The sequence below is a fragment of the Molossus molossus genome, unplaced genomic scaffold, assembly GCF_014108415.1.
Source record: "Molossus molossus isolate mMolMol1 unplaced genomic scaffold, mMolMol1.p scaffold_m16_p_4, whole genome shotgun sequence".
Classification (NCBI taxonomy): domain Eukaryota; kingdom Metazoa; phylum Chordata; class Mammalia; order Chiroptera; family Molossidae; genus Molossus; species Molossus molossus.
The window spans coordinates 14,600,574-14,616,923 of record NW_023425377.1 but is presented as its reverse complement, the minus strand read 5'-3'; the positions used below and the strand labels follow the sequence as shown (position 1 = coordinate 14,616,923).

Here is a 16,350-nt window from a genome sequence, read left to right as displayed (position 1 = left end):
CTGGATTCTGATGCTAGCTCGCCAGAGTTCTAAGAAACGACATTAGTGACCCGAACCCCGCGAGATCATCATTAACCGTCACTCCAGCCAAAAAACAAAACAAAACAAAACCAAACAGAATCGGAAAACTTTCCCAACTTAGGTTTCTTGAGCTCTCCTTTGTGATAAAAAAGAAAGAAATGTCCTCAGGACCCAAATGCTTATCTGTTGGGCCGTTTTAAGGAAACTGTTTTCTCGCCACAAAGGAGATATTTCCTAGCAGCACGTGGGCATGAGATACTTACATGTAACCCTTAAATTTGCTGAGGTGGTTGTTGGGTTTCTCACACACGATGGTGTTGTGGAAGCGTTCGGGTTCGAATCGTGCGTCCTGTGAGAGAGAAGACGTCACAAAGTTATTAAGAGGGATCTGGTGTTAACAGGATCATTGGGGAGCTCGTCACTGTTAGAACCACTGCGAGTAAGGTAACCCCTGCTCTGTCGCACTGTGATAGTTGCTATGTACTGGAAGAAAAAGTTAAGTCCCCATGGAGGAAGAGACAGCAGATGCAAATAAAACTTGGACACGCAGCAGAAACGAGTTGGACAACTGCATTTCTCTGTCCTGTGTCTTGTTTAGTAGCATCTTTGGCCTCAACCCACTAGATGCCTGAGCCCCCTCCCTGGTTGTGACGACGAGAAATGCCAGGGGTGAGACCAACCCTGTCCAGCAGACCCTCCTGCAGTGGTGGGGTGTCCTGTTCTGTAGCGTCCAGTACAGAGGCCAGGTGTCGCAGGTGGCTCCTGGAATGTGGTAGGATGACTAAGGGACTGATTTTTACATTTCATTTAAGTTTAATTATTTAAAGTTAAATAGCTACATGTGGCTAGTGGCTACCATACTGGGCAGCACAGAAATAGATAATCAAAAAGAAGAGATCAGCCTGGCTGGTGTGGCTAAGTGACTGAGCATGGACCCATGCACCAAGAGGTCGCCGGTTCGATTCCCGGCCAGGGCACATGCCTGGGTTGTGGGCCAGATCCCCAGTGGGGGGCGTGCAGGAGGCAGCCAATCAATATTCTCTCTCATCCATGTTTCTGTCTCTCTCTCCTTCTCCCTTCATCCCTAAAATCAATAAAGAAAATAATTTGTTTTTTTTTTTAAAAAAAAGAGATCATATGTCATGCCATTTAGGGATAGCCACAGTTAACGTTCTTGTGTATAGAATATCCCCAGGTATATACACACACACATTTATGTATGGACACACATATACAGTGTGCATTTCAAAATGGAGATTTAGTGTTCACATGCTTGAACGCTTTTATGCCTTATTAAATTTTCTACATCTTTATTAATATCTGCTTAGACACCTACTGTCCACATGTCACCATACTTCATTATTTCACTACTGAAGATTTACATTGCTTTTATTTTTGTTAATTCTCATCTGAGGATATTTTCCCATTGATTTTTAGAGAGAGTGAAAGGGAGGGAGGGAAGGAGAGAGAGAGGGATATTGATGTGCAAGAGACACATCGATTGGTTGCTTCCCACACGACCCCTAACGGGGGCCTGGGATTGAACCTGCAACCCAGGTACGTGCCCTTGACTGGGGATCAAACCCGTGACCCTTCGGTCAGAGGGCCTATGCTCTAACCGCTGAACCACACCAGCCAGGGCAAGGTTTACACTGTTTCAGTTTCTTTTCCTATTGTAAAAATTCTGTGAAAATAGTTGCTAATGAAACAAAATACAGAGCCTTTCTGCCACATACTGTGATGAAACTTTGCAAGTGTTGTTTATTTCCAAACTTACAATTACTCTGCGAAGTGGGAATTGGAGTGATCCCCTCTGGAGAGCTGGACACTGTAGCTCAGAAGGGGTCAGTGGCTGCCCAAGGCCAAGCTGGGACTGAGTGCGGGTCTGACCGCAGACCCCTGTGCTGCTCACATGGCGACTGGCCTGGTGGACACTCTCGGAGCCAAGCACCTGAAACACTCCCTTGACTTTCTCCACGTTAGGTATTGCAGTTGCATAATCTTTTATAGCCGCGTGGGGTGGGGGTGGGGTGGGGATACAACTAGGAGTGGGGAAAGCTTGCTTTCTAATTCTACACCACACTGGCTACTACTGCGTTCAGCTCCCGGGCCTCAGGTTCCTCGTGTGCAGAATGGGACCAGGGCCGCCTCCGATGTGCACCTGTCCGGGCCCCAGGAGACAGGTCCCTGGGGAGCTGTCAGCGCTCAGCACGCAGGAAGGAGCGCAGGAGGCGGGTGCAGACTCTTTCCTCGGCAGAGCGCTTAGCCCGGGGAGTGGATTTACGACGGAAGGCTCCAAGGTACAGCTGTTCAAAGGGGCACATTGATTAGAAGAAATGACAGCATTTTCTGGCTTCGTGTAAATATACTGTCCGTTGGGTCTGCAGGGGCACTGGCATAAATAAACTCTTCAGTCAGTTGAAATAAATTACCCATCCAGGAGTTACTAAAAATAAGGCCCTTTTCCCTCCGGGTATCGATTCGTTCAGGGACAGACACTTTCCGAGTTGAGGTGATGTCAGATCGTGCTGTAATCTGTCGGCCGTGTTCTGCTGCGTTCGTGCCCTGATGAAGCCGTGTGCTCCACCCCCGACCCGTGCCCCTCGGCTCATGCTGGTGTTCTAGATCCACACTCATTTCAGAGACGAGTGGCTGCAGGGTCTGAGAGCTAATGACCCTGCTGCAGGGAGTCCCTGTTGTCTGCTAATGGGACCAGGCAGATCCCCGGCAATGGCCAAGTTCCCCTCTCTTGTCCCTCTGAGGGGCTTCCCAGTGACCTTCCTCCTGCAGTGCCCCTTGCTTTGCTCTGCTTCTGGGCATTGGCCGTGGGTCCTCTGTCTGCCTCCCTCTCCTCATGGAGAAGTGAACTTGCCCTTTCTAGCTACCTTCCCTTTCTAGGCACCTTCCTTTCCTCCCCAAGATGGGCTATGGAGAGGGGTCGGTGGGCCCTGCTGTCTCCAAAGTCAACTCCTCAGGCTCTGCTCTTGCTTTGAAGGTTTGGCTGACTCTCACTCCCCTGGGAACTGGGAGGAGAGACCGAGGACAGGAAGGCATTGACATGCCTTCCCCATCTGCCAGGTCCTTCGTTTAATCAGGAGTTCTGACCTCTCTGCTTCTCTTAGCTTGTGGATGAAGCCCACCTAAGCAACTTCTCTTTCTCCCCAGCCTTCTATCTGAGGCACTGTCCCTAACAGGAACGTGGCCTGGGAGCCATCAGTCAGGGTCCAGGAAAAGACAACCCCTTTCCAGCAAGGACAGTGCACACCCTGCATTCTTCGGGCCAAGCCCACCTGAGCTCTTACCACTTCCTATGTGCCAGGCACCTGTCGAGAAGTCCTCACAATAACTTTAAGACGTTCTGACAGATGTGCAAACGGAGACCGAACCGAGGCCATTGTTTTGCGGTTGGTAAGTAACAGCCAGGACTTCAATTCATATGACTGGAACCCAAAGCCAGTCATGATCATCCTCACTGTCTCATCATTGTGTTATTCCTCCTCCTCCTCCTTCTGGTTATTATGATTACCACTATTGTGATTATTATTGCTGTAGCATTTACTGAGTGCTTATTTTGTGCCAAGAACCAACTAAGTATTTCATACATGCTATTGTCTTTAATTCTCCAACAAGGGCCTGGCTAGTCCCCCACTCATTCGTTCATGCCTTCAAGCATTTACTGAATGTCCACACTATCTGAACCCGAGTGAGGGAGAATTAGAAGAGGTGATTCACACAAATCAATTATGGCAACTCTAACACCACTCAGAGTTCCTAGTTCAGCTCAGGCGTATCAATAGTAGTATCTATGAAAGCCAAGGAAAATCAGCCAAGGTCAAGGGTTGGTGAGTAATGACTCTCCAGGTTAAGGTACTCCTCACTGACCTGCGGCCCAGATGCAGCCAGCTGCACCCTCCCAGGCCCACCGGGAAGTCCAAGGTGAAGCAAACAGCCCGAAGCAGATAGGCTCAACTTTCACTGTTCTAGGCTTGGTTTCCACTGTTCACAGCTGAGTCTCGCGTTGGTCTGTATATACGGTTACACAAGGGCATCAAGTATGAATGCTCTTCTGAAATTCTTCGTGGTAGATCATTGTTTGCTCACAGTTCATTCTACTCTTCTTTCAGTAAAACACTTTTGGGAAACTAGCTCCCCTTCCTGGTTTCTAAATCTTTAGGGGAATATAAATCAAGATGCCCTGCCCACTAGATTACCCCACTGTGGGACTTTGACTTGAGTGGAATGACTCAAGAAGGAAAAAACAAATGAGACCGTTAAGTAATTGCTGCAACCAGTCTCTCCCACTGCATTGTTTCCTGGTTCTTGTTTCTGAGCCTGGGTGCTCAGATTTCTCTTGATTCTGTGAGCTATACTGTGTGCTGCTTCCTTTCTACCCCAGCTCCCTCACGTGTTTGCAATACTTCTGTTTTGCTGAAGTTAGATCATTTCTGTTGCTTGCAGATCGAGAATCCTAATCAACACAGTGGCCTACTCAGTTGCATGGGCATATCTGGGCCTTTAAAAACAAGGATGTTCATTAATCTGGTAAAACTGCAGTTCAGAAAATGCTGTCTCTTATTTATTTGCTCTTATTTGATATTCCCAACTCTCCTGCGACATGTTCAGGACAGGTTATCCCGTTTTATTGGAGAGAAAAATGGAACGTTGACGACACTAAGTAATTAACAAGGTCACACGGCTCATGAACACGCAGGTTTGTCTGATTCTAAAATGTGCACTCTTCTTTGCTTGGTGTAACTATTGAACGCCGGGCAAACCCTCTGGGCCCTTTTCATGATTTCTTTGCAAGTTTCCCATATTGACAATTCTCTTAAGCTCTCATAGCCGAGCTCAAGAGTTCCATCTCTTACGGGCCCATCGGTCCACCAGAGACCATTGCAGTATCTTCTTCCTATGAATGCAGACAATTCTTAAATAGCTATACCACTCACTTTGAACTTGTCTTACACTTTTCAGTGTCAAGTACCAAGCTGTTTCACAAGCCCACTGGTGGTTAAGCATTGCATCTGGTCCACAAATTCCTATGTGCACCAAAATGTCAGCTGTAGGCAGAGTAGAAATGAGTTTCACATATATGTGGTTTTCCAATTTTTTTTATAGGAATTCTTGAAATCAGTAAATTCAAATCCATTTTTAAAAGTCATCAAATTCATAGGAACTTTGTGTATTATTTCCGTAAATAATGGACTCTGAAAGGACAACTACTTTCAGGGAGGAGAGCTTGGAGTGGGGGAGTTACGGTTATCAAAAATGTTTTGATAGTCACAAGGGTTTTTTTTTTTAATTTTTTTTTTTTTATCCTCACCCGAGGACATTTTTTTCCATTTTTTGCACAGATAGAGTGGGAGGGAGAGAGAGGAAGAGAGAGAGTGAGAGAAACATCGATGTGAAAGGGACACATTGAGTGGCTGCCACCCGCACGACCAACCAGGGCCGGGGACAAACTGCAACCGAGGTACGTGCCCTTAGCGGGAACCGAACCCGGGTCTCTCCGGACCGCAGGCTGATGCTCTAACCGCTGAGCCAAACTGGCCAGGGCGGGTTTTTATATTTTTTTAAAAAAGTCATAGCCCTAAGGTCTTAGAGGACAGGAAGTATATCTTAGGCCACTTTGAAAGCCCTCCATGGCCATTAGGAAATATTCAGGAATGATGTTGTTAATTGAAAAACGAGAAATCAGCCCAGCTCTTTCCTTAAACACAGAATGCATTTCTGTACTGAGTTTTTACTATGAGCCTGGGTGTCTGTGAAACAGAATTGTAGAACCAGGGCTCACAAGCTTCTGTGCGGCTCTGAGAGTCTGTTTCCCACACAACCCCCAGGCTAGATGACTAGAAGAACCACCCCCGCCACCCCCAGCCCACAGGGGCTGGGACGACAAAGCAGCAGTGGTAACTCATTTGTAGAGCCCAGGTGGTCTCTGCAGGGGGGTACCCAATCTCCCCCAAGCCTAGCAACTATGCAGGAGGCACACTGCAACCTTGCCAGAATACTATTTAAAGTTTTTCTTTTCTTTTTTCTTTTTGTTTGAGGCATGCTAGCTTGGATACATTGTAGAAGCAAATGTTCTTCATGCCCCAGCTGCTGAGCCAGGTGACAGAGGTTTCTCTCCTGGCATACAAATTAACCTGCTGACTTCTGAGAACCCTATCTGAGAGCTAATGACAGTTCCCAGCACTTGATAACCCTCCTGCTTCCGGGCGGGGTAGGAGTTCTCTGCCAGGTGAGCCGCAGTAGGGTGACTGGCAGTACTGTCCCCTCTGACCTGGGTGAGGAGAAGGTCTGGGTCTCTGCCCGCTGAGTGACTCCCACAAAAGCGCACGGTTGGTCTGGAGGGCTTGGGAGGAGGCCTTGTCTTAGTCTGTGGTCCGTTTTTTCAAGTGGACACATGGTGACTACCTTTAATCTTGAAACACAATTTTTTTTTAAGTGGAGGTAAAATTATATTCGTTTTAGGTGTCAACATAAGACTACTGAGGTCATGAATAAAAGAAGTCAGGAGTCAATTGGAAGTTCCCACTGGCTAAAGGTATTAACCGCACTGATTTGACATCCCCCAAATATGTTCAAATCCACAAGTTCATGGATAATATAAAAGGAAAACTCATCAGCCACCTCTGCAGGATGCTAGGGAGCCAACTCACGTAACACTGACATAAACACGCACCGACACAAATCTCACCAGAATCTGATTTAGGCACTCGGTCCAAATACCTATGTTAGGAATAACGGTGCACGGGAAAAGGTGTTATATGGCACCGCAGAGAGGGTACGGTCAGCAAAACGAAGGCTACAGGAGATTTTACAGGACAAACAACCTGGTTTATTCAGCAACAAAAACTAAATATGCAAGAAACAAACAAACAAAACAACAACAACAACAACAACAACAACAACAAAAAAGAGCAGAATAGGCAACCTATAGAGTAGAAGAGATAAAACAAACTAATCTCAATATTCGGCCTTACTTGAATCTTGATTCAGACAAATTGAAAATCTTAAACACTGACTTGAAAGTTGCTATCAAGAAATTATTGTTAATATTTTAGGCATGACAAGGATATGGTGGTATATTTTTAAAATCCTATCCTTAAGTGAGAGAGATTGAAATATTTATGGATGAAATGCTGGATATGGAAGATAGGGTTCAAAATAGTTCTCAGAGAGAAGAGGGTGGGGATATAGATAAAACAGGATCGATCATGAGTTGATTATTGAAATTAGGTGGTGGGTACATACAAAATATATAATATTATTTTCTCTACTTCTGTATATACTTGAACATTTCTGTAATACAAAGTAAAAAGGTAGCCCTGGCCGGTCTGGATCAGTGGTTGGCGCGTCGGCCTGAGGACCAAAGAGTTGAGGGTTCAATTCTGGTCAAGGGCCTGTACCTCGGTTGTGGTTTGGTCTCCAGCCCTGATCGAGGTCATGCGGGAGGCAACCAGTCAATGTGTCTCTCTCACATTGATGTTTCTCTCTTTCTCTTCCTCTCTCTCTCCCTCCCTCCTCCCCCCCACTCGATCTGAAAATCAATGGAAAAATATCCTGGGTAAGAATTAAAAAAGAAAAAAAGAAGTAAAAAGATAAAAAAAGAACTCTGAGTATAAATCTGAGCTCCGTCAATTTCTAACAGGTTGCTTGACTGCTCTTTCCTTTTGTGAAAGGGAGATTATCAAAGTGCTTATCTCATGGGGTTGTCTACGAGGAGTAGAAAGAAGACCACTCTGAGAAGAACTGGCTATGCCTATTTTATGTGCTCAATCAAGTCATCTATTGGATATTACTTATTATATATATTATTATGTAGATCCTATATTAAAAAAACCCTAAACAACATGATTTTGGCTCAACATTTAAGCAGTGGTCAACGGGTAGAAAGATTAAATATTATTCTTAATGAAAATTTGGAATAGCCTGCTAGGGCCAGATCCCATTACAAAATCTACCAGGAAAGAGATTTTTCTCTGGTTCTCAGGGCAGGCAAGGTTGAGGTGACAAGTTGCTATGTTTTGCTCCATTTGAGGTACATCATCTGTGAACTGGGGTGGTGGTAACTTCCTACCCACCTCAAATCTGTCTGCTCCACCTAAATCCAGGGTGGGCAAAGTAGGGTTACAGTGCTTTGTATGGAAAGTAATAGACTCATAAATAACTACACAAGAATAAACTCCGTGTTTCACATACTCACAACTGCAAACCTACTTTTGCCCACCTCTGTATGTTAAAGTCACTACCATGCAGAGGGTCCAAGCTACAGTGACTGTTCACAATTGAACACATGGCTTAAAAACACTGACCATCAGTGGGATGCAGGCTAGTTAAAAGGGAGAGCCAATTAAGAATCTTTAACCTGGGCAATCAACAGGTAAGCACGGTTATTACAATAATCAATGATGCCCGGGGCCAGTGCTTCCAAACTTTAATGTGCACATAACTCGCACGGGGATCTGGTTAAACGGCAGATTCTGGTTCTGCCTGGGCTCAGGCGTGAGATCCCACTTTTACCACAACTTCTCAAGGGATGTTGAAGAGGCTAGCCCATGACTCACTTGGCGTCACAAGTTCTTGGTTGGCATAGAGAAATAATCTGACACATGCTTCGGTGATTTGAATAACAGGTAACAATTGTTAAAGAGAAAAACCACAGGTCCAAAATGGCATCACTCATGTTAAAGCTCATGATACCAAACCTAGATTTAATACCTGACATAATTGCCATTTCAGCCTCTCCCACTAATGTAACCTTAACCAACCAGTCTAACATTTTCTGGTCAACATCAATGAAGTAATCTGTCATGTTGGGCTCTCTCCAACCCCAAGCCCCAGAAGAGGCAATTGGCATGATAAAAACCCTCAGCGTTCCTTCTCCTCCAAAAGATGTCCTAGTCTAAAAGTAATCCTTTCTTTGCTTTTGTTAATAGCGCCCATGCCAACCCTTCTACCTATAAAAACTTTCCACATTTTACAACGCCCCAGAGTGCCATTCCTTTTGCTAGATGGGATGCTGCCTGATTCATGAATCACTTAATAAAGTCAATTACATCTTCAATTTACTCAGTTGAATTTTGTTCTTTAACACCAGAAATGTGTTTGATGTGAAATATTAATTGGAAAAATTCATTTCTGATTCTTTGGTTTGGTAACTGCCCAATGTCCCAAAATGAATGGCACACCCTCATTTCCAGATGTTAAATGCCTAGCGCCCATCTCGGAAATCCTTGTAAAAAAGAGGTTTCAGGTATCAGAATGCCACCAAAGAGAAAACTGTACAATTTAATTCTCTAAGGATGTCCTCTTAGCACAATCCACATTTTGGATTCCTTTCCTTTCTGCCCTTTCCCCAGCATGGTGTGGGAATAGATACTTCATGAACAAGTCAATAATTGTGTGAATTCAAAGATAGTTCATCACAATAAAAGTTCCAATTGAAAAAAAAAATGACTTGGTCCAAGTTGAAGTCTGAGAAAAGGATTTTGAAATCAATTCTTTGGCAACCTTGAGGATGATTTGCTGTGTCATGGAAGAAAGACGATTTTGAGAAGCTCTTTCATGTTTTATAATTTCATTGGAATCTAGACAGGAAAGTTAAGAATGAACCGCCTAAGCCATGAGGATTGTCAGCCTCTCGGTTACTCCTCACCTGTTGTGATAATGGGTGTTCCACAGTCCAGTTTCACATTTTCCCCAAATTTACACAGGAATGCTAAAAACTCACTGTTCTGAGGTTAAGTTAGGAAAGCTTAGAGGTAGAGAGCTGAACCAGCCTCTTGACCTCAAGTCTTCTTGGAGGCCTTAGCATGTTAACATATTGGAATGTCCCAGAGGAGCCCACGGACACAGGCCTCCCAGTACGATTTGACGACAGACCTTGTTTTTCAAGAACTCTCTCTTGAGATAAGGGTTTGGCAGACCCCACCTTGAGAAATACGGTCTAGGAAAGCTGAAACAAAGTTTGTCTTACTGACTTGGAATGAACAGAATACAATAATTTCTCTCATCATCCAAAGTTGGTGAAAATGGGTGTGGGTATATGTGGGGGGTGGGAGGCTTCCAGAAATCTCTGTGGTTAGTAGAAACCCTTTTGGCAAGGCGAAGGTCTCATAGACAATACAAATTTAGAGGGAAAACAAGCTAACAAAAGCCACCAATACTTATTACGATATTAAATTTCCAAACAAACTGTATTTGTAGGTGTTCAAAATCTGAGGCAATTGGTGAAATTTGCCTTTTTTGCACCTCAGTGTTTTCCTCTGTAAAATGGGGATACAATGCGCACCTCACACGGCGGTCGCAAGGACTAAACGACACAATGCAAGAGACCAGCGCAGGTGAGGAGCACAAAGGTGGTGGTTTTGTCCTCATTGTTGTGAAGGGTTTTGGAAGTGCCGCCTTCCCTTGTGGTACAGCTTTTCAAGGTGGTGGTGGTAGGCTCACGGCAAGACAATCTGGGGAAACATTTTATGTACATTTTTTTAAATTCCTCACCCGAGGATATTTTTCTCAGATGGAGGGGAAGGGAGAGAGAAACATCGATGTGCCAGAGCCACATTGACTGGTTGCCTGCCGTACAACCCGACCAGGGCCGGACACGAACCGCACCGAGTTGTGTGCCCTTGACCAGAATCAAACCCATGACTCACTGGTCCACGAGCCGATGCTCTAACCACTGAGCCAAACTGGCCAGGGCGTCTGGGGAAACATTTTAAAAATATGCATGCCCAGACCTGGGGCATGAGCATTAAAAAAAACAAAACCAAACCTGTAATGTAATTGGGGGCAAATCCCTAAACTGTAATCTCACCTCTTTTGCAGTAGTTTCAGAATGTGTTCCTTGGACTGAAAGGTTTCTGTGGTTAAATGTTTAGAAAGGCTACACACTAGTAACTGCGCCCTCACTTCCCTGGGCCTTTCTGAAATACCTGAGAAGTCCTGCAATGCACAGTATTTGCAGACTTTGCCTTCTGATCTTATCTGACTTTGCAGTGTGCACGTTTCTTGCAACTGCCATCCACGTCTTTGTGCGACACATTTGAGACATTGCTATAGTACAGGGTTAGCTGGAAGAGAATCCTATTCGCATTCAGAAATCTCTTTGCACTGAAGACATAAGGGAGAAGCAAGGCAGAAAAGAGCAAACACGTTCCTCCCCCAGGGAGCTAAGCCTACTTTTCTTCCTGCCACTTACTGCTTAAATGTGGAAGGAATATTGAAAATGATAAAGGCGTACTTTCAGATAAGCCTCTCTGGGTAATCTCAAGGTAACAGTCCAAGGCCAGGGAGATGAGCTACTGAAAACCTTAAGAGCCGAGACTCTGGACAAACCTGGCTTTGAATTCTGGTTCCAACACTTCCCAGATCAGTGACCTTGAGCAACTTACCTCACCTTCTATGCCTCGGTCTCCTTATGTATACGATGGGGAAATAATAGCACCCATTTCTTTGGGCTTTAGTGAGGATAAATGAGGTAATCATGCAAAGCCCTTAGTAAGGGCTTAATAAAAGCATATTATTATTATCCAGAAATGGAGAAAAATATAATTGAGGAAAGTCAAGCAGGAGAATCAAGAATTGAAACAGAATAGAGCACTCTGAAAACACTTCAAGCTCAAATAAATCTTCCTCCCTTCACCAATGAATTTACCTTCTTTTGTAAGTCGTTACCCCAAGTCTCCTGTGTGGGTTCAGGGTTAGAATCGGAGCAGTGTTATTAAATTGCCTGATCTATAGCACTGGAGTGTGAATGACCCTTTCGGCGGGCTCTTATCTCGAGTCAAATCCCAAACTATCTGACTAATTAATATACAAGAAACAGCTTGGGAGCTGCTGCTGCCAAAGACAGAAAAAAACCTGGCTGCTGAAACTCAACAACACCGAAATAACTACCCGAGAGAGTAGAAAGGACTCCGGATTGTGATGAGGGTGTTGAGGTGAAGAGGCTGACAGGGAGATGTGTAAGCAAGTACAACTTTCACTGCTCACAGAACTTCAAAAAAGAAATAGAGTAGAAGTTCCCAGAATGCTGGGGGGAGGGGGAGGGGTGGAAGAAAGGTGTCAATGGGGCAAAAAGGAGAAACAGTTGTATCAAAAATAAATTAATAAAAAAATGCTCAGAATGCTTTGCATGTAGTTTGAGTGAGGCGGCAGTTTACATATTCACACACATAGTCACACGTGCACGCGTGTGTGTGCGTGTGCTGGTCATGGCGGGTTCCATTCCCAGTGTAGTAGCTGCAGCCCAGGCAGCAGCGATAGACCCTTTGCTGTGTGTCTGCTTTGCACCAAACCCTGTATTTTCTTCCTTCCTTTCCTTATCTCACTGGAGTCTCACAGCAAAACTAGGGGGCAGCTACTATCCTTCCCAGAGTCAGGATGAGAGAACAGACTTCTGAGGACGGGATTAATCATACGAAGAGGGCTTTTATGAGAACTGTTCGAACGGCGCTTTGAGAGAGGCAGAGTGCGGTGTGATGAATGGTCCCCTCTCGACAAGTTTCACGGGCGATAACTGAACGCACGCGCATCCCTAAGGAGGGAATCACTTGCCCTCTTTCTCCTAAATCTCCTGACTCATCCCATTTCTCCCCAGCCACAGACCGGCAGAGTGAGGAAACCTGATGGAATTTTATTCTTTTGCATGGGCAGAGAAAAATACCAGGTTGGAAATCAACTCTTTCAAGCAGAATTTTAATGAAGAATTAGGATATCACATCCAGTTTCAATTGATCAACACTTATAACCTATGAACACCATTGACATTTACGGCCAACTGTCTACTGGTCTCTTACTATGTGTCTGTATTTTCATGGTAAGTGTGTATATATCATTTAATCTTTAGAACTATCCTGTGGAGAGGGTACTACTTGTGTACCCATTTTCCAGAGGAGGGAACGAAGGTGCGAGAGAGCAATTACTTGCCTAAGGTGATTCAAGCAATAAATGGTGAGGTTGGACTTAGAGTCTAGCTCTGGGCTATTAACCACCAAACAATAATGACTTCTCCGTGATGCCCAAGGTACCACAGATGCAAGTGTGGGGATCAAACAAAAGTGTCAGTGATTGGTCTCTGTCCTCAGAGAGGTTTCAGGACTGTTGAGAAGGTAAAGTATACGCAGATGGAAACCGTTAATAACACCTAAATGCAGTTCATGCTGGTCGAGGGGATATTAGGGAGGATCCCTGGAGGGAGAGAGCTGGAGTTGAGCTGGGCAGGATGAGCAGGCAGACACACACAGCAAAGTGGGTCGGCCCCAGGATAACTGAACAGATATCGGACCCCCGGGGTTTAGAACAGAGAGTAGTTTCATCAGATGAACAGAGTGGGTGCGCATTTAGGAACTCTGAAGCCTTTAGCAATTTATTTAACTTTCCTAAGCCTCAGTTTCCTCATCTGTGGTAAGGGGACAACACGCATTTCAGAGGGTTGCTGGGAAGATTGTAGCCAAGTGGCTGGGAAAAGGAGGCAGCCACTACTTTCCCCTCTACCCACCCCATTAAGTTCAATTTTCCACCGGAGTTGGCTTGTTTCTTCCCTGTGACCTTGCCCTTGGAGATGTTGGAAAAAGCCCTACCTGCTGAGAGAAGCCCTTCACCACACGCCTTTGCTTGAGGTTTGTCTCTCCATCCAAGTTGGCGGTTTCCAGGTGGCAGATCCCGCCGGGGTCCGAGGAAAAGAGGAGGAGTATGTCGGCCGGGATGATCTCATTGCATTGCACCTGGATGAAGTCTCCCACGCGCACATCCTTCCAGCGCTTCTGCACGTAGCTCTGCTGCTTCCTTGGGTGGGAGAAAGACAGGGGTCAGAGTCCTGAGGTTCTCCAGAAATCAACGAGTGAACGGAGGAAGGTCCTACCTGCACCGAAATACCTCCCAATCAGCCCGTCACAAGACTGCTCTGCACTTAACCTTGCTCCAAATGACCACCACCAGAATCTCTCTAGAAAAGCTAAGCATCGTCTGTGGAATCCCACCCGTCCAAGAGCCATCCTTACGATCATTTACACTTCGCACTGACAGCTGGCTGTTGACCAGGGTCTGTGCTCAACTTTTGCTTCCTACCGGGAGGAAAGATGGAAAGGAGAAGGTGACTATACAGTCATATTAGTGTGTACTCTGAATAGTACATCTTTGCCCAGAATAGCCAGTTACCACTGTAGAAAGCAGGGTCGCAGGGAACTGGGGTACAGGAAGACTATTTCTGATTGCGGGAAGAGGGTGGCTGTCGGAAAGGTGGAGATGAAGGCCCGTGTCTGGGTAGATCTGAGTGGTTCTGAAATGGAAAACGCTGGATCATTAGGGAATTAGGAAGATGGTACCAGGAACTTTGAATGCATGGAAACCAGTGATTGTAGAATCAGAGGACTCAAGAAATCTAAGGAGCCCAGCCGGTGTGGCTCAGTGGTTGAGCATCGACCCAGGCACCAAGAGGTCGCCAGTCTGATTTTCAGGGCACGTGCCCAGGTTGTGGGCCAAATCCCCAGTGGGGGCATGCAGGAGGCGGCCAGTTGATGTTCTCTCTCATCGATGTTTCTGTCTCCCTCTCCCTAAAATCAATAAAGAAAAAAACATGTATTTTTTAAATAAAAATAAATCTAAGGATATTATGTACTCCTCTTCCCATCCAATTTCTCAACCTCAGATAATAACAGTGGCAGCAATAATGGCAAAGTTAGCATTGCTACTGTGCCAAGCACTGGTGTTAATTAATGCTTCATTTACTTGCATAATAACCCACTGGAATAGATATTATTGTATCCATTGCACAGATTAAAAAACGGAAAGTCAAGGAAAAATCTCCCAAGGTCTTACAAAAACAGAGCTGGAAGCTGAGCCCGGTTCCAAGTTGACACCAAATTCCACAATAAAGAAAAAAATGAAAAACAAAACAAAAAGGTCTGGGGGCTCTTATGTCTCAGGCTGCATTTAGAAAGGTCCTTCTTTAAATGTGCGAGTTGGAAACAAAACAATATTCTACATGGAGACCTCTATATTTTCTTTATTGATTTTAGAGAGAGAGGAAGGGAGAGGAAGAGAGAGAAGCATCGATGAGAGAGAACATCGATTGGCCACCTCCTGCATGCCCCGCACTGGGGATCAGGCCCACAACCTGGGCATGTGCCCTGACCGGGAATCGAACCGGCGACCTCTTGGTGCATGGGTCAGTGCTCAACCACTGAGCCACACCGGCCAGGCTACATAGAGTCTTTTTAACTAAGCCCAGCTGGCTTACAACCGGAGGCCCCCAAGGGCTGCCAGGCCTGGAGAGGCAGGCTCTCCTTTGCTGTTTTTCTCTCCTGATGCTGAGCCCCTCTGGCATGTGACAGCTTCTGTTTCTGCTGGAATCGGACTGCCCTGGGCATGACAAGCCTACTCTTCCAGAGAAAGGGCATGGCTGGAATTTCCCATTTCTCCTTTGTCTTCACAAATGTCCCTGAGGAGGATATAGGGTTTGATATCTACCTCCCTTCTTTGGGGCCCTCTGGAGAACCCCAAGCAAGCTTTCCTAGGACCCCATTTTCCTTCATAAAAGACCCTCCCAGAGGGCTCTCTCAGTCCCCTGAAATGAATGTGCTTCCCTTTCGGAGGCCGAGGGAGCTCTCATCAAGTCTATAAAGCATCGAGGGCCCTCAGAACTGGAGCGCAGCCTTGCAGCGTTTCAAGACCCCCGAGTCCTGCGGAGGCGCCTGTGTTCCCCAGAGCTCCGCGCTCTGCCTAACTCATTCCCCGGCAGCAGCATCCACTGGCGACTGAGCCACCTCTGAGGAGGCGGGGCACCGCACCCCAGCTCTTAGTGATGATTCTTCTCCTGGTGGAAAAGCATGTCACAGGCTTCAAGCACTTTCAGTCCATCAGCTTCTTTTATACTTTCTCTCTGCCCCACATCACTTTTTTTTCTACGTGAAGAATCAGGTCGTCCCGGGTTGTTGCTCAGTGTCATTTCAGAAACACGTGTATCGGTTTACTGATGTGTTTAGGGTGGATACTCCTGCGACGGCAGTGTCCATGTTGCTGTCAAAGCAGTTAGGGAAGGATTCAGGGGAAGATTTGTCTTTCTGCAAAGCAGCCCTGGGGACACCTGTTACAGGTCCGAATATAAGGCTGCTTAAAGGAATTGGAATGGGTTCATAGGGTAATGGAGGGATGGGTTTCTCCATTGCTTTTCTTTCCCTTTTTGTTTTTATTTATTTATTTTATTTTTTATCCTCACCTGAGGACATATTTGCATTTATCTTCAGATAGAGTGGAAAGGAGAGAGGGGGGAAGAGAGAGAGGAGAGTCATCGACATGAGAGAGACACATCGACTGGCTGCC

At 45.7% G+C, this 16,350-nt stretch overlaps 1 protein-coding gene across 1 annotated transcript in view; it reads right to left on the bottom strand.

The window, feature by feature from the left end:
- The window catches only part of ATP10B (ATPase phospholipid transporting 10B (putative)), a 90,381-nt gene that overhangs the window by 58,760 nt on the left and 15,271 nt on the right, over positions 1-16,350 (bottom strand). Inside the window, exons 3-4 of the mRNA XM_036241096.1 lie at positions 13,611-13,815; positions 285-370 (exon numbers count right to left, since the gene is read on the bottom strand). Of these exons, the coding sequence (XP_036096989.1) occupies positions 285-370; positions 13,611-13,815 (291 nt within the window). The remainder of the gene's footprint in view (positions 1-284; positions 371-13,610; positions 13,816-16,350) is intronic.